The sequence below is a fragment of the Triticum urartu genome, chromosome 2A (assembly GCF_056163025.1).
Source record: "Triticum urartu cultivar PI428250 chromosome 2A, HENAU_Tu73, whole genome shotgun sequence".
Classification (NCBI taxonomy): Eukaryota; Viridiplantae; Streptophyta; class Magnoliopsida; order Poales; family Poaceae; genus Triticum; species Triticum urartu.
This window is the reverse complement of record NC_141874.1, coordinates 380,219,463-380,246,078: the sequence shown is the minus strand read 5'-3', so window position 1 is coordinate 380,246,078 and position 26,616 is coordinate 380,219,463. Positions and strand designations below refer to the sequence as shown.

The window sequence follows — 26,616 nt, the reverse complement described above, 5'->3', positions numbered from 1 at the left end:
GCGGTGGCAAGGCATCTGTGTCGAATTCCTCTTGTTACTTATTTGGGCGCTTAAACACGGCGCTCGCAGCTGTATGCTCTCTGACCTGTGGGCCCATGTGTGGCCGGCCCCATGCACTGTGACTCAGAACGACTCGCCTTCTGTGGGCGCAGACCTATTACGAGACTGGCTGGGGCCGGTGCCACCTGGGTGGTTTTTTTTTTCTTTTTTATTTTTCTTTCTTAGGTGTTTTTTTCAATGTCGGGAGCTTGCACTGCATTGATCAGGGTTCTGTACTGCATGTGTACGCATTACGTACTGCATGTACAGTTGCCATTTTTTTTGTTTCCGTCTTTTTGCTATTATGTAATCTTTTTTCCCAATGTATGGGAGTGCACTGCTTAGTAAATCATACGCGTAATGCGTTGATTATGGTTCTGTACTGCATGTTCATATATTTCTGTACTTAATTGATTGTTTACGTGTTTTCGTTTTTCATTTTCTGGTTTTGCTCTTATGTATTCTTTTTTCAAATTTAGGTTCGTGCACCGCTTTGTTGGGTATGTTAAGACTTCATTGGACAGATTTTGTACTGCATTCGTACACAACTTGCACTGCATGCGTCATGTTTGCACACTGCAACTCTTTTTTCATTTTCTGCACTGCTCGAATCTAATGATACATTAGCAGATAACAGAAAACAAATTATCACAGATATTCTGTACGACAATTTCATCACCAGCAAGCTAAGTTGAACAGAAAGCAAACTAACATAATCAGAGTTCATCATTACAAAGCGATTGTGCATGGCAAGAAAACTAGGTTCAGCACACAAGCAAACTAATGATACATAAGCAAACAACAGAAAGCAAATTTGATGATAATTCTAAAAGAACGCTGACATTGTTGGCTCCTGGCCGGCACCATCTTCTTCTTCACCAGTCAGGCTCTCCCCATCCCTAGCTGCTCCTGGCGCGCTTCTTGGGGGGCTCCTTCTCCAGCCTGGCATGGCGAAGGCCATCCTGGGTGAGGGTGATGCGGTTCCATATCTCGTACGCTGCGTAGGCGTCCTTTGCCGTGTACTCGATGTGCCTCCTGGACAGAGGCAGGATGGCCCAGCGCTGGTGCTCGTCGTTGGTGATCTTCTTCTTCATGTTGTTGTAGTAGTCGTCGATGAACACGCCGGAGACGTCTCCGAGGGAGTCCAACGGCTTGGTTGCCTTGGGCACCCTCCAATCCTTCTGGATGTCGACGAAGTTGGCGACCTCCAGTTTGACGCGCTCCAGCCTGGTTTTGTCGCCGTCGATGGAGAAGCCTACAAAGGTGTACCTGGGGTCGGCGGGGAAGTTGTCGAAGACGGTGCACCTTTCACTGTCGCTCATTTGGAAGAGCAGCACCAGGTGATTCTTGCCGATGGAGAGCTGGCAGAGGGCGGGTTTCTGCGTCGCTTCAGGGTCGTTGTCATACTCGAGATCAATGCCGACGATCTTGTGGCGCTGGAGGCTGAGGTGGCGCCCGTACTACGCAAGGGTGATCGCCATCTGCTTCCTGTTGTTGGTGTGGATGACGTGCAACTTGGTGTTGCCATGCGCCTCCACGGCGTTGTCGCCCTTGTACTCGTCGATGAACGTCATCGCTGGTGGCAAGGCTTGGTGCTTTTGGTGGGAGCGCAATGGATACTTGTGTTGTTTGTGGATGAGAAGGCCTTTGGCAGGGGTCTGAATTTAAGGGGAGGGCGCGGGGTGGGATGGCCTCGTCGGATGAACTGCATGATCGCGCTGATTATGCGGTTGTGCGGATCGTGGGTTGGTTTTTGCATCTGTGATCGTGGGCTTGTGGCGATGGAACTGCTCCGATCGGGTGGATGTATGCGAACGTGGGTTTTTTTAAGGTGGGTTTGTTTTATTTTTGATCAGGACATTTTTTTAACCACCGCCTTTTTCTATGCGAACGGGCATTTTGTCATGTTTTATAGATGTATACTGCGTGACAACATAACTGCATTGATTACACTTACGCACTGCGTTGCATACAAATCATAACTGCAACATTGTATACATGTGTGTACTTCATCATTTTTTGCGTGTCTTTGCTATATGCTTCGGCGGTCTGCATTGCGCAACGGAATGCACTGCATACTTCTACCGCACCGTACTGCATCTTGTTTTTGCCGGTACTTATCGCAGCCCCTTGCACGGGACGGGTAGGGAAATGGGAGGGAGGGGTGGGGGGCCACTTTTTTTGAACTTATTGTTTTTTCTTAGTCGGTTTTGTTGGGCTTGTGTTCGTGTAGTTCAGAGACGCATGTACGTTGTCAAATTTTGTGTGGATGGGGCTGGTATCATTTGGGTGATCAGTTTTTATTCTTTGTATGCTTTTTAATGTCGTGGAGTGCACTGCTTTTTGGTAAATCATCGGTGCACTGCATTGATCATGGTTATGTACTAGATGTGAACTTCATTCCTTACTGCATGTATAGTTCTCATTTTTGTTCTTATGTTTTTACTTTTTTGTAATCTTTTTTTTTGAATGTACGGGACTGCACTGCTTAGCAAATTACGACTGTACTGCATTGTTTATGATATTGTACTGCACGTTCATGTACATGCGCACTGCGTTTACTTTTTCCGCGTTCACGTTTTTCTTCATCCCGAAAAAGAAATCCATAATGGCGTACTACATCCCGTATAGAAATGCATTGCATTTTTCCAGCAGTGCGTACTGCATTTGTTTTTTTGCCTATGCTTACTTCACTGTACGGGAGGTTTAAGGGGAGAGAGGAGGGGGGGCACATTTTTTTGTGTGGCATTTAATTGAAGGTAGACTTTTTTTTGGATGTGTTTTCTTAACATGCATTTTGTTTTTTATTTTAACTTTTTTTACGAACTATATGTATTTTATTTGTTGTTTTACCGTTTGAACTTCATGATTCTTCACAGAGAACTGCATCATGTTTTTTTGTTGTTTTTTAGTAATATGTGCGTTTTGATGTAGACTGGCTTATTTTGTCCGGGCTGTTTTTGGGCCGGCCCGTTATTTGTGACCCTTTTTGCGACACGCGGGCCTCCTACGTATCGTTTCCAGGCTGTTCCACCGCTCCGCTGTCAGAGAAAGAGACCGAGAACAATCCCCTCTCCTCTCTTGCAGTTTCTCCCGAGGCATCTCTCCCTCGGGCAAAACCGCCGTCGCGCGCAGCAACCGCCGTCGCCCGGAGAACCACCGCCCTCAAGAGGTCCTTATTCCTGCATTCGGCATCGCTGTCCGCTCCGTGAGCCCTTGCCGCTGCACTCCCGTAGCCCTTTCCTATCTGTTCCCGTCGCCGACCCCCCTTCCCCCTTCTCGCCGCCGTCGCCGCACACTTTTCTTCGGTACGTTCCGCTTGGCTCGGTGTTGATTGTCCCCTCGCCTTGTTTTTGTGATTCTTGTAGTTGCTGTAGCTCTTTTTGCTTGTGTAATTTTTCGTAGGCAGTCGATTTTATCTCGTTTTGAAGTCGATAGTTGTGTGTAGCAATGCGGATCTAGGGTTTCGTGAGATTTTCGCCGATTTTGTTGCTTATGTCTGTCACTTCGTCCTTTGTGTTGCAGGGAAACGCTATGTCTTCGCCGAGCAGGCCGGGAGGAGTTCAAGGTATGTGGAGTGCTTATTCGTTAGGCTTTGTTTATTTTGTTTGGTGTTTATCTAGTTTCCTAATTCATCCTGCATATTGGGTTATGCTCTGCTAGTTGTTAGCGTTCGTTTGCATTATTTTGTCATGTGATGTTTTTGTAATTTCTTTTTTCTTGTTTTTTTTGAATTTAGCAGGTGATTGCAGTGCTCATAATGATACACCAATTGTCTCTCCTTGTCCTGGTGGTAAGGATCATGGTGTCGAGGGAGGACATCAAGTGAATTCGCCGATTGAATCTTCTCCTATAAGTGTGGCCCCTTCTTCTGGTATGTGATTAATTTGTTTATTTTTGTGTATTCTTTGTTTTATCTAGTTCGTCATTTTTGTTGCGAATATCCGTGAATTTAGTATATGCAGCACTGCATTTTATTTTTGTATGTGAACTCCAGTGTATGTACTTGTGAACTGCATTGTTGTTTTATTCAAGTTTTTTGTACAATGCATTATTTTTTATTTTGAGTTTATGGTTGAGCACTACATTTATATGTCTAACTGTACTGCATTTGTTCTTTTTGTGCAATTTTTAACGAGCATAGACAAACTTTATTTTGACGCAGTGTCTGTTTTCCATGCTGGGGCGCCTGGGTTTGAGGAGGTTACTCAATTGATTGACCATTATTTTGTAGAGGGTAATGTTGGTGTGAGCTTTGATCAGAGACGTCATGTCTTGTCTGAAACATAGTCGCAGTCTATTGATGGTACAGAGGAAGTTACACAGGATTGGATGGTCCTGGAAAAGCTTCGTCAATATGAGTTGAAGCAAAGCAAGAAGAAGTTGAGGTTTGAAATTGAGTCAAAAGAGTTTGCTGAAAAGGAGAAGCAAAGGAGAACTGCAGATGATGCCAAGGGTGGTAAATTTGGCAAGGTGAAGAAGAGGTTGAGTACTGTTGCTGAGGAAGGTGGTACACCTCGGCGGAGTCCACATGTTGCTGGAATGAAGAAGAATCTTCGCAAGAGAACCGCTGAAGTTGGTGGAAGTGATGATCCTCAGCGCAAACGCCTACATGTCACTGAAGGTCCCAATTCTGATGACGACGACTTTGTGCTTGCTGATTATGTGAAGGGTGTTCATCCTTCTAGACGAAAAGACTGTGGTTCATCTAAGAGTGTACCCAAGCGTGCCCATGATGATGTCGACGAAGATGTTGGTGGTGATTCTGGCGAGGAGGTGGATGCTGCTCCAAAGGTTTATTGAAGTGCACTGCATTTGTTTCCTTCATTTGTTATTCTTTCTGTATTTTCTATGTCTCTTTTTTTATGCCTAATCTTCTAATGTGGACTGCATTTCCCTTTACATAGAGGAAGAAGTCTAGTAAGAGCAATGCAACTGAAGATGATGGTGAGGGAGATGATTCTCGATTTAACAAGACCGTGCGTTTGTCGCTTCCCACTGTTTGCAAGGCTGCTTCTTTGTTGAAAGAGGCGCATTGCAGCCGTGTTAGGGATGCTGGATTTGGTGTTGTCATTGATCTGACAGTAAAGAAAAATGTGTCGCGCATTCTTATGTGCTATTTGATGGGAGTGATTGACCCTGCCACTATGTTAATGGACTTTGGGAATGGTAGGGTTCTTCGAATCAATCGTGATGCAGTTCATCACATTTTTGATTTACCTATGGGACGTCACACTGCACCCATGCCTGCTTCCAGCGGTCATGATGAATCGTTGACGGCCCTCAAGGATGAGCTTGGCTTTGACCGTTCAAAAAGTATAGGTGTCAAGGACTTGCTTGAGAACTTGAAGGTGTTGGTGGAGGAAGATGATTATGTGAGTGTTGACCTTGTTGTGAAGGTGTTCTTCCTGATACTTTACCAGAATTTGCTGTGCCCGGGGCCTGCAGTTCGTTTGGGTAGAGTTGCTGCGATGGTAGAGAACATGGATTATGCGGCTATGGCTCAGATGGACTTTTGTCAGCTTGTTGTTGATGAGTTGCAGGCAGCTGTGGTTAGGTGGCAATCAGAAGGCAGCAAGCAGAATTGTGCAGAGGGTTGTGCCATTGTCCCCCTGATTATGTATCCTGACTGCTTGAAGCTTCGCAAATTTTCAGTCATGCACACGTTGACGCCACGCGCGTCATACCTGATGACCAAGGACCTGATGAAGTTGTACAATGAGGATGTGCTTGTGAAGGGAAAGATTTACTTGGAAAGTTACAAATTTGGGAAGCTGCCGGTTAGTGCAGCTGATTTTTTAATATCAGATTTTTTTAAAAAAAATGTGCATTCATTATAAATGTGAACTCTTCTAGTACTCATATGTGTACTTCTCTCTGTGTGTTGTCTTTTTTTGCAGTGGAAGGCATCAGGTGATATTGTGTACAACCGTCCTGTTGCAGTTGTACACGGCAGCTCTGATGCGGGGCCTAGCATTCATGATAGGTTTTATGAGCCTATCTGTAGTTAGCTTCCTGCCTGTGATGATGAGGTGCCGCATACTCGTGGTTTCATGCCTCGACAGATGTTTGATAATACAAGCTCTTATAAACAGACATTTGTTGGCGGCAAAAAGCATGAGGAGATTGATGAGCTTCTTCTGAAGGTTTTGAAGCTGACTGAAGATTTGCCAACCTCTGGTGACAGGTTGAGGACAGTTGCTGGTTTTTTCCCTATTGGCCATGGCCCACGAGATGAAGATATTGTTGCTGCTCACAATTTTGATTGTGGTGTGATTGAAAGCCTGAAGATTGCAGTGACAAATGTTCGTTCTACGTATGCTCAATTGAGACATTCACAAGAAGAAAAATGCGGTCGGTATGAGAAGGATGCTGGGCATATTGTGGAAGAAATGATCCGTCAGGACGCTGGCGTTGGCGCTGATAATGTATGTTCGAGGTTTTTTGTGGCTTTGGACCCCTTTTTGTGTATTATGTTGACTGTTCCTCACTATTTTTGTTTTTTTTGTTATAGGCCGGAGTGGAAACTTCTGGTGTCGATGGAACTAGAGACGATGGAGTTCGTCAGGTATAAATACTCTTGCCATGGCTCTTCTGCCATGCTTCCCTTTTTATTTGAACTTACATTTGTTTGGTTCCCATATTTTTTTGTGTACTTCTCTGTTGTGAAGTGTGTACTGCTTGTGCATAGTTGGAGTTTTTTCTTTTTCGGTCGGTACCATCTTATTTCTCGTTTTTGGTTTGTTCTATGCCCGTAGACTGGTGTCACTGCTTGTGATGTGCACAAAGAGACTTACGATTGCTCTGGGAAGGATGAGGTCTTGGGTGATGCAGCGTCCCCTCTGGATGTTGTAGCTGATAAGGTATAGTTGTATTACTTGTTCTGTTAGTGGGTTGTAATCTAATTTTTTGTTGTCTGTTATAAACTTGATGTACGCTGTTATGTTCATCCATATGCATTTTCATTTGCATATGTTAGCTGCAATAGTTTTACATGTGTGATCTTCACTGTTTGACAGAAGTGAACTGCAGTTCTTTTTGGCATGCGTGATCCATACTTATTTACGTACGTGAGCTTCAGTATTTAACATAACTGAACTGCAGCGTTTGTTAAAGTGAACTGTAGTTTTTTTATGTATATGTGGGTTGTAGTTGTAGTTGTGTTTGACACACGTGTGTTGGTGTTGTTTTGCATATGTGGACTGTAGTTGTTATGTGTATGTTGCCAGCAGTCTTTTGACATAAGTGTGCTTTGTGTTGTTGTGTTGGTTATCCCCATGCTTATTTTTGTGTTACTGGGTGTTTTTTAAACTTTCCACAGGTTGGAGAACAAAACGTGGAAGTCCACGTTGATCTGAATCAGGGCAGTTGTGCTGTTGATGGATGTGTCAGTGTTGATGCTTCTGTATCGGCTGCCGTTGAGTGTGCAGATCCTTCTGTAGCTCAAGGATCCCATGATGCTGTTCCCACCAGTCGGCATGAAGATTCTGATGTTGGCATTGAAAAGCCATCGGAGAATGTTGCCCCTGCTGCTAGTGTTGTTGCTTCACCTGTCTCTCTGGTGTCCAATGATGTTCCAGAAGTATCGATAGTGGAGCCTCATGTAGTTGAAGTATCTAAGGAAGCTGCTGTTGACCAGACTGTTGTAAATCGAGAGAATGCTGATGTTGCTGCAGAAGGAAAGTCCAGTGAGGTTGTGGTGGATTCGTCGCAACCTATGCAAGAAAATATTTTGCTCATTTCTGAAGAACAGCAGCTTGAAGACTCTGACACTGAAGGCAAGAGATTTTTTTTAACAGTGCAGTTTGATGTTTTTCTCATTCATGTTGTTTAATTACTATGGTATCTGTATTAGATGTTTAATGATAAGTGAAACTTTGATCTTTTGTCTATAATTTTCAAAATAGCTAGCAGAATTCCCTTATCTTAATATTTAAACTTCATTGTTTGTATAAGTGAACTTCATCTTTTTTATTACAGATGATGAACTCCCTGTTGTGACACCGTCGAGCATTGATCCAGCTCTTCTGAAAAGATACAATGAGTTGTACGCTGCTGTTACAAGGGCTCGAAAGGACAAGAAGAAGAAGTATGGTTTTTTAGAAAAAATTTTGTTCATATGTATTATCTAATTTTTGTATTTACCCGTTTTTATTTGTTGTTATTTTTTTTTAGTATCTTATGTTTGAGTTTTTCATGAAAAATTCAGGGACATGATTGCTTTTAAAACTGAGATGGGTGATATTAGCATTGGCGAAGTTGGTAAATCCTTTTGGGATAAAGGGATGCTCACTACAAGGCTTGTAGATCTTGGGGTTTCTTTGCTGGTAGATAAGTTTAAGAGATCTCCGACAATGGTTGTCCCGTACCATATTTGTGTAAGAATGCAGAAATTTTTGTTTTATTTTTTTCATTTTCTTTTCTGATTTCGTGCGACGACTTGTTTTGCTTATTTGATTTTTGGTTTTGATTTGCAGACAAATATTTGGAATGGTGGTACTGTAGGCAGGAGTGTTAATATGATGTTCTCTTCAAAAGCCGAGGAGCGTGTTGATAAAAAGGATATGGTGAGAGACGTTTTATGTGTATTTTGCCTGTTTTGTTTTTATAGCGTTCTTTTTTTCTTGTTATAATAATTTTATTTATTTTTTCATGCTTCCAATAGGTCCTTTTTGCAACTTTTGATCCGCCAGATACGAGGTATGGTGTTGGTCATTATTGTGTAGTTGCGTTAAATGTGAAAGAAAGGCGGTTTGAATTTCTTGACTCGCTCAACAAACCTGGCAGCCCTGATGCGGTCAGGGTCTTTAGGAGGATGGTTAAAAATATCAAGCGTGCATGGAAAGAAGGTAGCTTGAGTTCTGATGAGCCGCTAAATCCTCCCACACATGATGGATTTGTGTTGAAACATGTCATTGTCCCATTGCAGCCAAATGGGTGCGTTCTTTACAGCCCTTCTGTGTCATACCGTTCAAGTTTTTTTTTCACTTAATTTTTGTGAAACTGATGTTTTTTATTCTTTTTATTGCAGGCATGATTGTGGATTCTATATGTTTCAATTCTTGCAGACATGGGATGGTGTTCGAGTTGCTAAGTTTGGGGTGGAGCACATTGGCTACATCAGAAAGGCCATGCTCTATAGCTGGCTAACATCGAGGAACTGTTGCCTTGATTTAACATCACTTCTAATTTTTGCAGATAAAGGTTGTTTTATTGAACTTCTTTATCCTCGCTTTATTTTATTTTTGACTACTGCTAGGTTCCGCTTCTTTATGGGCAAGTGGGCTGCATTGTTATTTATATGTGGGCTGCATTGCTGTATACAAGTGCGGGCTGCATTGCTGTAGAGAAGTGGGCTGCATTGTTCTTTTATATGTGGGCTGCATTGCTGTATACAAGTGCGGGCTGCATTGCTGTAGAGAAGTGGGCTGCATTGTTCTTTTATATGTGGGTTGCATTGCTGTATACAAGTGCGGGCTGCATTGCTGTAGAGAAGTGGGCTGCATTGTTATTTATATGTGGGCTGCATTGCTGTATAAAAGTGCGGGCTGCATTGCTGTAGAGAAGTGGGCTGCATTGTTATTTATATGTGGGTTGCATTACTGTATACAAGTGCGGGTTGCATTGCTGTATACAATAGTGGGCTGCATTCTATTTTTTTCTCTATACATGTTTTTTGGTTTTTGTGTTTTGTACTGAGTGCTTCCATGTTTTTTCTGCACATTTTTAGGTTTTGATTGGGGGCTTCATGAAGGTTGTACGTCACTGTTTGAGTCCCAGGGTTCTGATGTGGTTATGGAGGATTGTGTCATTGAAATCTCTCCAGATAATTCTGATTTGAAAACAAATGTGGCGTCTGGACCTGATGGTGGAAGTGTCTCTCGACCTAGCTCTCCACACGATGTATATGATGTTGATGATGATGATTTTGTTACACCGTGTGCACATGCAACTAGGACTAGGAGTGCAGCAATTAATCGTCCTCATTTGGATGAGGTTGGAGTATTTTCGAACAAGAGGGCAGGTGAGAGGGCTTTTAAGTTGAGATGCTCTATAGAGAAATTGAAGCCTCCGAGGTTCAGATATATGGATGAGGCGATTAAAATAAATGATCTTGTTCTCAGCAAAGATTTTGTAACCAAATACCACGAGTAAGTTTTTTATGTGATGCGTGTGCCCTTTCATGCTTTTTGTGTGTTTTGATTTTAATTCTAATTTTATTGATCCCATCTGTGTATGTTTACTGCAGGAACGCGTTCTTTATGGTGCATGGTCCTTTTGGTGATGTCGAAACTTACAATATCGACTATATCTATGATACATTTGGCAAAGGAGCTTTAATGGATTCGTATATCATGGATTTTGTCATGAAGTACTGGAAGCAAGACCCTGAATTGGGTTTAGCTTATCAATCCGGTGAACGTTTGCTACTTTCACCTTTATTTATCACGGTAAACGTTTGCTGTCATTCTTTCCTACTGCACTGGGCTTTTTCATGTCCATGCCTGCTTGCATTGTTTATTCTTTTTTTCATGTCCTTTTTTTGTTCTTTTTTGTGTGCAGTACGTTCTTCAAATGGAAACCTCTGTGACGAGAGATAATGACGGAAATCATGTGTTGCCAGTTGTGCATACCTCGTTTGTTTTAGAAGATGCAGTTAAGCAGTTCAAATTTTTTGTGAACGACGGCGCAAACCTGTTGGATGCAAAACTGGTAAATTCATTGTTTTTTGTCATTTATTTTTCCTGGTTTGTTGCATTTCTTTTTATAGTTATTTTTGGAACAATGGTCCTGGTGGTATGTGTCGAAAGAACTTTTGATTTCATTTTTTTATGCGAACAGATTATGATGCCGCGATTCAAGGATGGTCATTATTCCTTATACACAATGAACCAGCATCACCAGACCCTTGATATCCATGACAGTAGGAAGTACACTGGCCATCCTGATGTCACGACAAGGTGGCACAGGACTGACTACCACACAGATTGCACTGAAGTGGTATGTTATTTTTTCTTTGCCAAGCGTAAAGCTTTCTTTGTGTTTCTCCCACTTTATTTTTTATAAACTGCAATTGTTTATGTAGTGAACTTCAACATATGCGCGACAGAACTACATTTTTCTCACACGTGCACTTAAAAGAGGGATTGTTTTAGATGTTTGATAACAACTTTTTTTTGGGTTCGTTTGAATATCAACTTTTTGATCCGTGATGTGTGTTATTCTTACCTTGTGCTTCTTTTTTTTGCCAGATGAGGAGGATGACTCAGCTGCTGAAGGCGATTTATGGTGAAAAAATGTATAAATCAAGGAACCTTCCTGACTGGGTTAAATTGGCAGAGAAGCCATCTTACCCGGTCGTGCCAGCGCAGGGAGCAAATGAGTGCGGAATCTATGTTCTGAGGATGACGCAGTTGTATGACGGCCAACGTCTAGTTGAGAAAATTTTGAAATCCGACATAACAGCTTCTCTGTTTTCTTTTTTACTTTTTTGTTCTTTATGACAACCTTTTTTTTAATCACTTGTTTGCATTTGTTTTCTTTTTTTCAGCCTGCTGCTGAAGATTGGAAGGCGGAGTACATGTTCCAGCTGCTGTTCAATCCTTTGAACATGTTGTGTTATGAAGACATGCCGCTTGAGTTTCGTGAACTGATTGCGGACCTCGGGCTCACTTCCCTGTCGCATTCGCAGACTCAGTCGCAGACGCAGTAACAGTCATTTGGGGCACTGTTTTTCTACTGGGTGCAAAAGGTTGTGCGTGGACAATAGCTAGGTTTTGATGTTGTGTTTGTGTGTGCTAACTAAGGTAGACAATGTATGAAAGAGACTTTTTTTTGTCATTGTGTTTCTTCGTGTTCGTTTATGCAGCAGTGCATGTGGATGATTTTGTATATGTATGTGTTTTTTATATCAATAACTGATACAATATATATAAGTGTATAATTTTATTTTTTGTTGACGACCACGGTCTATGCGAACTGGCATTTTTGTCACGCTTTATATGTATGATATGTGTTCGATAAACTGTATCGCATTTGATGCCGAACTTCTTTGTCCAATATAAGAGAACTGCATTTTTTGGCATTCAAGCAAAGTGCTGCACGTGTGTGCATGCCGAAGCTACATTGCTTTATGACACCGAACTGCTTTTTTTGCCAAAACAAAAAACGCATTGCTTTTAGCCTATAGTTGCGTTTTGTAGTTGGTTTTTTTATTTGTTTGTACGTTAAGGTACATGGGGGGGTTGCCCCCCCCCCAATTTTTTAGCTGTCTATATATTTTTTGTATTGTTCTTGTACGCACTGCGTGCGTTAGCGCGAGGGCGAGCAGGGGGTGGGGAGGGGGGTCATGACCCCCCTCCACACCCCCCTGCGAGGCCGAGCCTGGAACGAGCCGGAGCAGGCGGCGACGCGGCTTGCCGCGGCGCCGCATGCGTAGGCGAGTCCGTCATACCCCGTCGCCCCCCTGTCTATCTTAGGGTGTGTGGGGTCCGGGTGGGTTTTTGCGCGCGTCCCCTTTGATGGGAAAAACAGAATGTCCGCACTGCGCCTGTCAACCAAGCGCACTGCATGCGTTAGCGCGAGGCCGAGCAGGGGGTGGGGAGGGGGGGTCGTGACCCCCCTCCACATCCCCCTGCGAGGCCGAGCCTGGAACGAGCCGGAGTAGGCGGCGACGCGGCTTGCCGCGGCGCCGCATGCGTAGGCGAGTCCGTCATACCCCGTCGCCCCCCTGTCTATCTTAGGGTGTGTGGGGTCCGGGTGGGTTTTTGCGCGCGTCCCCTTTGATGGGAAAAACATAATGTCCGCACTGCGCCTGTCAACCAAGCGCACTGCGTGCATTAGCGCGAGGCCGAGCAGGGGGTGGGGAGGGGGGGTCGTGACCCCTCCTCCACACACCCCTGCGAGGCCGAGCCTGGAACAAGCCGGAGCAGGCGGCGACGCGGCTTGCCGCGGCGCCACATGCGTAGGCGAGTCCGTCATACCCCGTCGCCCCCCTGTCTATCTTAGGGTGTGTGGGGTCCGAGTGGGTTTTTGCGCGCGTCCCCTTTGATGGGAAAAACAGAATGTCCGCACTGCGCCTGTCAACCAAGCGCACTACGTGCGTTAGCGCGAGGCCGAGCAGGGGGTGGGGAGGAGGGTCATGACCCCCCCTCCACATCCCCCTGCGAGGCCGAGCCTGGAACGAGCCGGAGCAGGCGTCGACGCGGCTTGCCGCGGCGCCGCATGCGTAGGCGAGTCCGTCATACCCCGTCGCCCCTGTCTATCTTAGGGTGTGTGGGGTCCGGGTGGGTTTTTGCGCGCGTCCCCTTTGATGGGAAAAACAGAATGTCCGCACTGCGCCTGTCAACCAAGCGGACTGCGTGCATTAGCACGAGGCCGAGCAGGGGGTGGGGAGGGGGGCTCGTGACCCCCCTCCACATCCCCCTGCGCGGCCAAGCCTAGAACGAGCCGGAGCAGGCGGCGACGCGGCTTGCCGCGGCGCCGCATGCGTAGGCGAGTCCGTCATACCTCATCGCCCCCCTGTCTATCTTAGGGTGTGTGGGGTCCGGGTGGGTTTTTGTGCGTGTCCCATTTGATGGGAAAAACAGAATGTGCGCACTATGCCTGTCAACCAAGCGCACTGCGTGCGTTAGCACGAGGCCGAGCAGGGGGTGGGGAGGGGGGGTCGTGACCCCCCTCCACATCCCCCTGCGAGGCCGAGCCTTGAACGAGCCAGAGCAGGCGGCGACGCAGCTTGCCGCGGCGCCGCATGCGTAGGCGAGTCCGTCATACCCCGTCGCCCCCTGTCTATCTTAGGGTGTGTGGGGTCCGGGTGGGTTTTTGCGCGCGTCCCCTTTGATGGGGCCCTTGTCGTTCTTCATTTCTGTATTGGGACCCTTGTCATTTGTACTGCTTACACCAATGTTGAGTACTGCACTTCGTGTAGCAAGTGTGTGTGTTGGGGCCCTTGTCGTTCTTCATTTATGCATGTACTACACTTCACGCATACACTTGTTGAACTGCCTTATGTTCGTTCTGTGAACTGTATTCACGTTTGTTTAGAAAGGTATACGGATATATCAATATTAATTTTTATTTTTATATAATTACTATTTTTTGTGTACTGTTATGTTTTGTATGTGCATAGTATGTTTTGGTGTCACTCATTAAATTTTTCAAAGTTGTGTAGATACTTGTTCTAATGCAAACTAATTTCTGCGAAAGCAATTGATCACAAGCAACAGACATTATCAAAATCTTGCATACATGAAACAAAGAACAACACAACGGACTGTATTGAATTATTATTTTTTATTTTTCTGCCCTATGTGTTTTTTTCAATGTTGGAGTGTGCACTGCATTGATCAGGGTTCCGTACTGCATGTGTACGCATTGCGTATTGCATGTATAGTTGCCATTTTTTTTGCTTCCGTCTTATTGCTATTATGTAATCTTTTTCCCAATGTATGGGAGTGCACTGCTTAGTAAATCATACCTGTACTACACTCATTATGGTTCTGTGTTGTACTTTCATGTACTTCCGGACTGTATTGAATTATTTTACGTGTTTTTGCGTTTTTCTATTTGTGTTTTTGCTCTTATGTATTCCTTTTTTCAAATTTATGTTCGTGCACTGCTTTGTTAGGTATGTTAAGACTTCATGTGACAAATTTTGTACTGCATTCGTGCGCAACTTGCACTGCATGCGTCCTGTTTGCATTATGTACGACAATTTCATCACCAGCAAGCTAAGTTGAACAGAAAGCAAACTAACATAATCAGAGTTCATCATTACAAAGCGATTGTGCATGGCAAGCAAACTAGGTTCAGCACACAAGCAAACTAACGATACATAAGCAAACAACAGAAAGCAAATTTGATGATAATTCTAAAAGAACGCTGGCATTTTTGGCTCCTGGCTGGCACCATCGTCTTCTTCACCAGTCAGGCTCTCCCCATCCCCAGCTGCTCCTGGCGCGCTTCTTGGGGGGCTCCTCCTTCTCCAGCTTTGCATGGCGAAGGCCGTCCTGGTGAGGGTGATGCGGTTCCATATCTCGTACGCTGCGTAGGCGTCCTTTGCCGCGTACTCGATGTGCCTCCTGGACAGAGGCAGGATGGCCCAGCGCTGGTGCTCGTCGTCGGTGATCTTCTTCTTCATGTTGTTGTAGTAGTCGTTGATGAGCACGCCGGAGACGTCTCCGAGGGAGTCCAACGGCTTGGTTGCCTCGGGCACCCTCCACTCCTTCTGGATGTCGACGAAGTTGGCGACCTCCAGTTTGACGCGCTCCAGCCTGGTTTTGTCGCCGTCGATGGAGAAGCCTGCAAAGGTGTACCTGGGGTCGGCGAGGAAGTTGTCGAAGACGGTGCACCTTTCACTGTCGCTCATTTGGAAGAGCAGCACCGGGTGATTCTTGCCGATGGAGAGCTGGCAGAGGGCTGCGTCGCTTCAGGGTCGTTGTCGTACTCGAGATCAATGCCGACGATCTTGTGGCGCTCGAGGCTGAGGTGGCGCTCGTACTACGCGAGGGTGATCGCCATCTACTTCCTGTCGTTGGTGTGGATGACGTGCAACTTGGTGTTGCCGTGCGCCTCCACGGCTTTGTCGCCCTTGTACTCGTCGGTGAACGTCATCGCCGGTGGCAGGGCTTGGTGCTTTTGGTGGGAGCGCAATGGATACTTGTGTTGTTTGTCGATGAGAAGGCCTTTGGCAGGGGTCTGAATTTAAGGGGAGGGCGCGGGGTGGGATGGCCTCGTCGGATGAACTACACGATCGCGCTGATGATGCGGTTGTGCGGATCGTGGGTTGGTTTTTGCATCTGTGATCGTGGGCTTGTGGCGATGGACTTCTCCGATCGGGTGGTTGTATGTGAACGTGTGGTTTTTTTTAAGGTGGGTTTGTTTTATTTTTGATCAGCACATTTTTTAACCACCATTTTTTTCTATGCGAACGGGATTTTGTTACGTTTTATACATGCATCCTGTGCGATAATGAACTGCATTAGTATATAGTCCTGCACTGCATCTTCTAGAATTCAGTACTGCACTTGTGTATACATGTGCGTACTTCACTGTTTTTTGAGTTTATTTATTCGTGTAGGGGTAATCGGGAACTGGATTGCCATACCTCACTGCATCGTGTAACGTAATGCACTGCATTGTTGCAGCTACGTACTGCATCTTGTTTTTGCTTGTACCTACTGCAATCGCTGGTACGGGACGGGTAGGGAAAGGGCGGGTGGCCCCCCCCCCATTTTTTTAAAACTTATTGTTTTTTCTTAGTCGGCCTTGTTGGGCCTGTGTTCGGCTAGTTTAGAGACGTACTTGGGTCCAAGTCGGCTTGTGAGCACGGCTTGGTTCCCGTTTCACTGTGTGTGCGTCCTAATGTTTAGTCCCACCTCGCCCGCGGAAGGCGCGCCCGACCTGTTTATAAGCGCTGGCGAGGCATACTGGTCGAACTCCTCCGTATACTTATCTGGGCGCTTATACACGGCTCTCTTAGCTATATGCTCTATGACCTGTGGGCCCATGTGCAACCGGCCCCATTCACTTTGGCTCAGAACGACTCCCCTTCTGTGGGTGCAGACCTATTACGAGACTGGCTGGGGCCGGTAGCACCTGGGTGGTCAATTTTTTTTCCTCTGTTACTTTTTCGACGTTGGGGCGTGCACTGCTTTTTTTAGTAAATCATGCGTGCACTGCATTGATTTAGTTTCAGTACTACATGTGCACGCATACCGTACTGCACATTTTCTGTGCTACATTTTTGTGCACTGCATCGGTATCATTTTTCTTTATTGTTTTTCCTCTTTCGTATCCTTTTTTCTTAGTGTACGGGTGTGCACTGCTTTTGTGCTCCTATGCGCACTGCATTCGTCATAGTTCTGTGCTGCAGGTGTACACATTTTGCACTGCGTGCATCCTCCTTTTGCCAAAAAGTTGTGACTGGCTATGCCAATGCTGCGAAAGTGCTTCTCTTTTGCTTTTTATATCATGTACTGCACTTCATCCACACATATAGTGAACTTCCTGGTAGGAATTTGGAGAACTGCACACATAAAATGGTGTGTGGATTATAATTTTCAGAGTATTATTTTTTAATGATCTGCGATTTTGTTCGTGGGAATTGCTGCAGTCAAAGTACACCTTCTTTTTTTGTTCCTTTTTCTTTGGTAACATAAGCCTTTATTGATAGTCCTTTATTCTTGGGAACATAATTTCCATTAAGTCCCCTTTAATTTTCAGTTTTGACCTTTTTGCATTCCTCTTATATAAATGAAGGCTAACTTATACCCTTCCTTTGCATTTCATTTCTGCGCTAGCCGCAAGTTCTCTCCTTTCTCCAACCTATTATTTTTTTTGCTTTTCTAGATTTTTGTTGCGATGGCTCCAGGCCCCTGTGCGTATCTCTTCTGCTGCGGCCATGGTTGTGGTGTGCCGACGCACTGCAATTGTTCAGCCTGCTCGCAGGCCCGTCGTGCTCGTTGTGGTGGGAAGGTGTTGTGCCGAACTGGGCGAGCCGAGCAGCTTGCATATGGTACAGTATTCACGGAAGGATTGGATATGGGACAGATCAATGTTTCTGCGTTCTATTCTGCCTTGATTCGGCGTGGCCTTGGCTGCACGAGTCCTTCTGTCCATCAGCTTACGCCAACAGATGTGGAGACTCACTACTAGATGGTATGATTCGTTAGATGGTATGATTCGTTCGATATGATTTTTTTTCTTTGTGTTTTTTTGTATAATTCCATTGCATTCTGAACTTGCAGTATTTTAGGAACGCACTTTTTTCTTTGTTTTTTGAAGTGTACTGCAATGTGTTCTTATTTCTTGTTTTTATTTTTATGCTTGTTTGCATGTAGCTTATGTTTTAGTTTACATGGTTACAATATGTGAACTGCTTATATATTAGCTGAGCACTACATATTTCCACATTTTTCCCAATTTTTTTGGTGTGTACTACATGTAGCTAGTCTATAGTACTGCATGATAGTTCGAAGCGTACTACATATTTGCAAGTTCCATACTGCATATTGAAATGCGTTTTATATGTACTACTCGTTGGACTGTTGTGCACTTCATCTATCTCTGTGCATAGTATGAGAATTGTACTGCTAGTTTCATTCTCAAACAATTTTATTATTTTTTACAGAAAATTCCTAAACGAGCTGTTAGGTATGTCCGGCTCAAGAAGAAAGGAATTCTTCAAGTTGTTCTTGGTAATGGATACCTTCAACCAGCCAAGTACACTGTAGGCGTTGACGGGCGGCTGTGTCTGCACAAAGGGTGGAAGGAATTTGTCATTGATAGTGGCCTGAAGTCTGAGCAAGTTGTTGTCCTCAACTTCTTTGAACTCGAGGATCGTACGGTTAGAATCACGTTTGACGTGATTGGCTAAGGTTATGAGGTTGATTTGTAATAAGTACTTTTGCGTGTTGAACGCTTCATCTTTTTTGATGTGTTTTGTAACAAGCACTTTTGTGATCTGAACCACTTCAATTATTATTCAGTGGGAAATTTGTGTTTACATGGTTACAATATGTGAACTGCTTATATGTTAGCTGAGCACTACATGTTTCCACATTTTTCCCAATTTGTATGGTGTGTACTACATGTAGTTAGTCTATAGTATTGCATGATAGTTCGAAGCGTACTGCATATTTGCAAGTTCCATACTGCATATTGAAATGCGTTTTATATGTACTACTCGTTGGACTGCAGCGAGCTAACAGCCTTTTTTACATGGTTTTTGAATCAAAATGTGTCAATGATTTACTCAAGACTGCTATATATATATGGTATACTCTATATACCATTTTCTCTTTTACATGGTTTAGTTGAATAACTCATAGTCAACGAGAAATTTGTGTTTACACAAAATTTAAACTGATACATAAGTCATAGAGATAAGCTAACTGCTATGCATACGATTAATTTATTGTCTGTTCATCTATTTGGTCGTTAACCTGCTGCTTCTGCGCGGTGACTGGAGCGTGTCTAACGTCGCACTTTCTTTTGTTTTCCATGGCGGTGTTGCTGGTTCTTGTCTCTGCACCTTTGTGTTTGTAGCCCCCCGCGTGCTGGTTGATGGCTGCTTTGGTTTTCCAGCGCTGTGGACTGCATCCTTCTTTGCTCCCCGCGTGGTGGTTGATGGCTGCTTTGGTTTTCCAGTGCTGTGAACTGCATCCTTCTTTGATCCCCGCGTGCTGGTTGATGGTGGTTTTTGTTTTCTAGTGCTGTGAACTGCATCCTTCTTTGCTCCTACCTTGTTTTTTGAAAGTGGTGTTGTTCTCGGTTTTTTCTGTACAGCAGCATTTCCTTGTGGTGGTCTTGTTGACACTGTTTCTTCATGTTCTTCGTCCTCTTCACTCTCTTCAGTCTCTTCACTCTCTTCTTCCTCTTCATCATCTTCATCATCTGTTTCTTCATACGCCACTGTTTCTTCAGTTTCTTCACGTTCTTCGTCCTCTTCACTCTCTTCTTCTTCCTCCTCTTCTCCATCTGCTTCTTCAGAAGCCATTTCTTCTTTAGTTCTGTCATCATCTTCTTCTTTGATCTCACCTTCTTCGTCTTCCTCATTTTCTGATCTTTTTCTTTTTCTTTTGGGGCAGGTTCTTGAATTGTGTCTCTTCCTCTTTTTGCAGATGCTACAACGTCTCGGTTTCGTCCATTTCTTAGTGTTGTGAGTGGAATTTCTGTTTTGTTGTGCATCTCCATGTCCTCGTTTTTCTTGTTCATTTCTTTTTGTACACGTCCTGGAATTGTGGCCGCTGATTTCATTACATGTCTTGCACCTTCTTATTCCCAGTGGGTGACCATCACTGTCCAGCTCAGGCTGTGGCTTACTGTTTTTGTCATCATTTTTCTCCTTGCATGCCACCTTTTTCTGGGTTGCATCTCCCCCTTTCTTCCTTCCTCTTGTGTTTGAAACAGGAGGTGGAAGAATTGTTTCTTTTTTGATAGCACCAGTTCCGATGTGTTCAGTATTTTCTACTTGCTCGGCATTATTGTCATGCTGGGATTTCTCTGCTTGCTTTAGTTTTGCTGCTGCTTCTTCTTCTTCGTTGAGCACGTCAACTTCCTCTATCAGTGCCCTCATACCAGACAATGCTCTGTGGCACCCAGCGTCGGACCTTGTCGCTCTATTTGCAAGGTCCATTGCTGTTTATGTCAGCAATTTTCTATGGCAAAAAAGTGAGGTTCCATCTGGTGCTGTTTGTTCGTAGTCTCTTCTGTCAAACGTTGCATCTGATCTTGCGTTTCGGGTGTATCTTTTCATGATGTACACATCAGGAATGTTGAGTACTCTCAAATGAGAAAGCATGCATAAGACATGGACGCAGAAGAGGCCTGCAGACAAACACATGATTTTTTTGTTCTGTAAGTGAACTGCATGAAATTAGTAAACATATATTTTTTTTCATTATTTGTTCATTTTTTAAAGTAGTGAACTTCATTTAGTTTTGTGAATTACACATGCATATGTACTTTTAAAGTTCAGTAAGTTAGCTTTCGTGCATGACTATGAGAATCTAGAATTTTTTTTGCTAGGAGTCTCACCTGTGTGTGTCCAGAGTTTGCACTCACATTCATAGACACCTTTCTCTTCATCGGCGACCACTTGGAAATTATGCCTTGCCCAGTCAAATGCATCCGATCTGTTGTAGTGGTGTACGAGATACTTCGTCGGGTTCTCAGGGCACCGTTCTGCTCTGAATGCAGTGCTACGATAGAGTGTTTCTTTGAAATCTGCGAACACTGCCCTTGTATACACTTTTGATAGCTGAACTTCGAAGCCAAACTTTGTTGTTGTTTTTACCTCTGACTGCATGATCACAAATGCACTGTTACGATCCAGAGAAATGAAAAAATTGTTTATTTTTGTAGTCATATTTTTTAAGCAGTTTTTGATTGACATTTTGTTTACCTCATTTGCTACTGTCTCTGCGTGCTCGACGGCCTTCCTGGTCTGAATGCACTTGTCCACCTGCTGAGCAAATAGATGGAGATCATGCTTCTCCCTGACAAAATTTTTCTTTAGTATGCGGTTCATGCTCCCGCTTCTCTATGTGGAAGTCATCCGAGCACAGAAAATTTCCTTGTAGTAAGCTGAGATCCACTCATGCCTGTCATCCCACAGTGAATTCATCACTTCGTCGTCTTGCAAGTTGTACCTCTGAATGAGGTTCTTCCATGCTCGTTCAAATTCTGACGGCATTAGTGGGTGGTTCAGCACTGCATTGAGTTCTCATGCGCCTTATACAGCAAGGCGAGGTGGTCCTTGTACTTCTTCATGATATGCCACCGACACAGCTTATGCAGAGTTTGTGGGAGGATAGTTTTTAATGCTGCCTTCATCGAAGAACACTGGTCTGAGAAGAGACAAACAGTGTTTTTTTATTAAGTTGTTTGTGTGTTTGCAAGATAGATGGAAGAAATATACGTGCACAAAACAAAACAAAACAAAACGTAAGTATGCAGGTGTTTTTATTTTTTGTACCTATGAGCATGCAGATTGGCGGCTTGTTGTTCATACACCTCAGGAAGGTTTTGAAAACCCACTCAAATGATGGTATTGTTTCATCTCGCACGAGTGCAACAGCAAATATGGTGCTCTGTAGATGATGGTTCACCCCCACAAACACTCCCAGCGGCATGTGGAATTGGTTAGTTTTATACGTCGTGTCAAATGTAATGCAGTCTCCAAAATCTTCATACGATCCTCTGCAACTTGCGTTCTCCCAAAAGACGTTTTTCTTACACGGTTATCTGCATCAACGTCATAATCATAGAAGAACTCTGGGTTTATCTTTTGCATTTTCTCGAAGAAATTCAGAAGTTTCTTGACATCATCTTCAGACTCTTTTCTGACAAACTTCTGTTTCCTGCATTTTCAGAGACAATGCAAACTTATCTCACCAAACAGGGAATAATTACAGACAGAATGCTCAAGAGATATGCTCTGTTACGTGCTTACCTGTTTACCCAGTCACGGCTAGTATGTCCCATGTACTGCAGACCACCGGACATACGCGACAGCGTCGACATCATCTGAGCATGTGTGTGGTTGTCCAGTTGCATGTCTTTCACTAACTGGTCTATCAAAGGATCGTCTTTTTTGTGCGATCGCATGTGCAAAAGCATCCCGGGGCTTTCCAGCATCTTGTGATTGTGGTTGAGTTGAACCATTTCTATCACAAATTTTCCATCCTTCCTTTTTTTGACTCTAATCTTTGCATTGCAGCCAATCCTTTTTGATGTCTTCTAACGTACCCGGTGATAATCTGACACAGCCTACATGGGGACCCCTTCTCTTGAGCAGACAATGTAGGCATTTGTCTTGTGTTTTGCCCTCTTGCGTATACCAAACCCTGCACATCTTGCATAATTGTTGTAAAAGTCCCATGCCTTGTCGTACGTGGTGAATTTCATTCCAGCAGCAGGTACGAGGTTCAGCGGCATGTTTTTATCCTGCATTAATTGAAATGCTATATGAGAAAATTTGTTCTGTTCTGTTTTTTGAATACGAGGAGTGCATACGAGTTTAATAAAGCATTTGCAATGTTCCTAGCCTAAGCTCACAAGAAATATCAGTGTGCACTGCAATGTTATCTGAATGGACTGCAACTATTTATTTTTTTTCAGACCATAAACTTACATCTGTGTAGAGTCGTTCGCCTGATGGTGTTTGTAGCTCGCCGGGTTATATTGGACATGGCGGGGTTATAGCAGATGTGTGTAGTTGAGGATCTCGCGGCGGTAACAGTGAGGAGGATTTGTACCTGCTGTTTACTTTTGACCGAGGCACCGTTGGTGGCCGCAGCGTCGAAGTTGATGCAGTAGGTCTGGTTGGAGCTCTGTTTTTCGGTGCAGCAGGTGGACGCTGAGCTCTGTTTTGGGGTGCGGCAGGTGGACGTGGTGGTAATCCAGTGTTGTGACGATGTCTCGGTGGATAGGTTTGAAAATTTTGGAGCAGTGGCACATCATCATAGACATAATCATCATGTGCTGCAACATCGTGTTCAACTGCATCATCATTGTCTATTCGGACATGCTGTCCAAACATAGTGAACTCGTGCTTATACTCTGGGTTGAGAACTGTTATCGGCTCATCTTCATCATCATCGTCTTCATCATCGCGTTGGTGAGTGCCTTCCCAGACGAATGTGACATCATCATCATCATCTTCAACTACATCTTCGTCATGTGAAAAATCTTCTTGTGGAGAGTACTGCACCCTGTTTGTCGTCGTGAAGAATCCACGAGGAATCTCAGGGGTAACCCAGCCAGTATCTCTTTCAGAAGAATATCCACTCTTCTGAAAGTTGTTGTTCTCAGTGCTATCAATTATGCGCAGCATTTTGTATCTGCTGAACATCATCTCCTGCACACAAAATGACCGAGCTGCATTGTCAGGTTAAATGAACTGAATCATGCGAACTGCAATGTGTTCAAAATGGTACTGCCGAAGCATTGCATGGTGACTGCATCACCCCGCAAGGTGAACTGAAGCAACCGCACTGCATCATTATCTGTAATGAACCTATACAAGCGTACTGCATTTTTCCCCCACAACAAACTGAAGCAACTGCACTGCATAGGTTTTGTACTGCATAATCGCGCGTTGTACTGCTTGTACTACTTTGTCTATGATAACTACACTGAGATGGTTGAGGAAGTGTACTGCTTACCTCGTGATGCAGTGATTCCTTGCGTTTACAGGAGGAAGTTCCCTTCTCGTCCTCCTGCACAACTTTCACGTTCGCCTGTGCAGTCCACTTGCCCTTCAGAAGTTCATGGGCGGTCTGGACGTTGCTCAAGGTGAATGGGGAAGGAGGATTTGCTCTGAAGGTCGATGCAGACTTATTCCAAGAAGCTACCGTGGATGAAGCAACCTTGCGCACACTCCTCCTTGCTCGAATTGGTTTGATTTCGAGGCAGCACCAATCCACATCTGATGAAGTACAGCTAATTGCAGGCCCGGAGGAGTTCGGTGGCGGCGCTACCGAGCTGCTGCAGTGGAAGAAGGCCGATAGGCTGGTGTTGCTCGGTGCCTGTCGCGGAAGAAGGCCGAGAGGTGACGGGCGGCGTCGCTGCCTAGCCGCCACCGCAGAAGAAGGCCGGGAGGGGAGGGGCGGCGTCGCTGCCGGCCGCTGCCGCGGAAGAAGGCCGGGAGGGGAAGGGTGGCGTCGCTCCCAAGCCGCCGCCGCGGGAGAAAGCGGGGAGGGGAGGGGCGGCATCACTCCCAGGCTGCCGCCGCGGAAGAAGGCCGGGAGGGGAGGGGCGGCGGCTCGCCCAGGCCGCTGCCGCGGTAGAAGGCCATGAGGGGAGGGGCGGCGGTGCAATCTTGGTGGTGTGCAGAATAAGGCGTTTTGGTGTGCAGAATAACGTCTTAAGGGGTGTTATCATAATAGACCCACCCTATATATATATATGCGAAAGAAGTCGGTCAGGGGAGCCACAAGGGGCCCACGAGGGTGGGGGCGCGCCCAGGGGGCAGGCGTGCCTCCCTGCCTCGTGGCCACCTTGAAGCTTCCCTAAAGTATACTCCAAGTCTCCTGGATTGCTTCTGTTCCAAAAATAACTCTGCTAAAGGTTTCATTCCGTTTGGACTCCGTTTGATATTCCTTTTCTTCGAAACACTAAAATAGGCAAGAAAACAACAATTTGGGCTAGGCCTCCGTTAATAGGTAAGTCCCAAAGATAATATAAAAGTGTATAATAAAGCCCATAAACATCCAAAACAGATAATATAATAGCATGGAACAATAAAAAATTATAGATACGTTGGAGACGTATCACGTCGCTTCAACTACATTCGTGAATATATTCAAGATGGAGACATAGATATTTGTAAAGTGCATATGGATCTGAATTTCGCAGATCCGTTGACTAAACCTCTTCCACGAGCAAAACATGATCAACACGAGAACCCTATGGGTGTTCGATTCATCACAATGTAACTAAATTATTGACTCTAGTACAAGTGGGAGACTGTTGGAAATATGCCCTAGAGGCAATAATAAAGTGGTTATTATTATTATATTTCCATGATAATTGTCTATTGTTCATGATATAATTGTATTAACCGGAAACCGTAATACATGTGTGAATACATACATCACAACGTGTCCCTAGTGAGCCTCTATTTGACTAGCTCGTTGATCAGTAGATGGTTGTGGTTTCCTAACCATGGACATTGGTTGTCGTTGATAACGGGATCACATCATTAGGAGAATGATGTGATGGACAAGACTCAATCCTAAGCATAGCACAAGATCGTGTAGTTCGCTTGCTAGAGCTTTTCTAATGTCAAGTATTGTTTCCATAGACCATGAGATTGTGCAACTCCCGGATACTGTAGGAGTGCTTTGGGTGCATCAAATGTCACAACGTAACTGGGTGACTATAAAGGTGCACTACACGTATCTCCAAAAGTGACTGTTGGGTTGGCACAAATCAAGATTGGGATTTGTCACTCCGTATGACGGATAGGTATCTCTGGGCCCACTCGGTAATGCATCATCATAACGAGCTCAATGTGACTAAGGAGTTAGCCACGGGAACATGCGTTACGGAACGTGTAAAGAGACTTGCCGGTAATGAGATTGAGCGAGGTATGGGGATATCGATGATCGAATCTCAGGCAAGTAACATACCGATGGACAAAGGGAATTGTATACGGGATTGATTGAATCCCTGAAATCGTGGTTCATTTGTTGAGTTCATCGTGGAACATGTGGGAGCCAACATGGGTATCTAGATCCCACTATTGGTTTTTGGCCAGAGAGATGTCTCGGTCATGTCTGCATGGTTCCCGAACCCATAGGGTCTACACACTTAAGGTTCGGTGATGCTAGAGTTGTTATGGGAAATAGTATGTGGTTACCGAAGGTTGTTCGGAGTCCCGGATGAGATCTCAGACGTCACGAGGAGTTTCAGAATGGTCCGGAGGTGAGGATTTATATATGGGAAGTCCAGTTTCAGTTGCCGGGATAGTTTTGGGTATTACCGGTATTGTACCGGGACCACCAAAAGGTGTCCGGGGGTCCACCGGGAGGGGCCACCTGCCCCGGGGAACTTAATGGGCTGAATATGGGAGGGAACCAGCCCCCTAGTGGGCTGGTGCCCACCGGAAGGGCCCAAGGCACCTAGGGTTGGAAACCCTAGGGGAGGGGTGCTTGGGGGGCAAGCCTCCCCTTGGCCGCCCCCTAGATGCATCTAGGGGGCCGGCCCCCTGTCTCTTCACCCTATAAATAGAGGGGGTGGGAGGGTAGCTGCACCCCTTCCCTAGCACAGCCCCTCCCTCCTCCAACACCTCCTCCTCCGTAGTGCTTAGCGAAGCTCTGCCGGAGAACCACAAGCTCCACCACCACCACGCCGTCGTGCTGCCAGAGTTCTCCCTCAAAGCCTCCTCTCCCCTTGCTGGATCACGAAGGAGGAGACCTCCTCGGGCTGTACGTGTGTTGAACGCGGATGCGCCGCCCGTTCGGCTCTTGATCAGATCTTTCGCGATTTGAATCGCCGCGAGTACGACTCCATCAACCGCATTCTTGTAACGCTTCCGCTTAGAGATCTTCAAGGGTATGAAGATGCACT

The 26,616-nt window shown here is 45.0% G+C and overlaps 2 protein-coding genes across 2 annotated transcripts; both read right to left on the bottom strand.

Annotated features, from left to right (window-relative positions):
- Positions 1–938: 938 nt before the first annotated feature.
- Positions 939–1,613, bottom strand: LOC147985188 (uncharacterized). The gene is made up of 2 exons (XM_087541457.1): positions 1,548–1,613; positions 939–1,499 (listed from the first exon to the last, which is right to left on the bottom strand). The coding sequence occupies exons 1-2, from the start codon at positions 1,611–1,613 to the stop codon at positions 939–941; spliced, it is 627 nt and encodes a 208-aa protein (XP_087397583.1).
- A 13,295-nt stretch (positions 1,614–14,908) lies between these two features.
- On the bottom strand, positions 14,909–15,651 carry LOC147985187 (uncharacterized). Its single transcript, XM_087541456.1, has 2 exons — positions 15,563–15,651; positions 14,909–15,464 (listed from the first exon to the last, which is right to left on the bottom strand). The coding sequence occupies exons 1-2, from the start codon at positions 15,649–15,651 to the stop codon at positions 14,909–14,911; spliced, it is 645 nt and encodes a 214-aa protein (XP_087397582.1).
- Between the last annotated feature and the right edge of the window lie 10,965 nt (positions 15,652–26,616).

What these genes read in the sequence shown, in the direction of transcription:
- LOC147985187 (XM_087541456.1), bottom strand. Translation starts at nt 15,651, where the DNA reads ATGACGTTCACCGACGAGTACAAGGGCGACAAAGCCGTGGAGGCGCAC. An exon ending in ATCCACACCAACGACAGGAA is followed by an intron (nt 15,465 to 15,562) that starts GTAGATGGCGAT and finishes ACGACCCTGAAG; the next exon opens with CGACGCAGCCCTCTGCCAGC.
- LOC147985188 (XM_087541457.1), bottom strand. Translation starts at nt 1,613, where the DNA reads ATGACGTTCATCGACGAGTACAAGGGCGACAACGCCGTGGAGGCGCAT. An exon ending in ATGGCAACACCAAGTTGCAC is followed by an intron (nt 1,500 to 1,547) that starts GTCATCCACACC and finishes ACCCTTGCGTAG; the next exon opens with TACGGGCGCCACCTCAGCCT.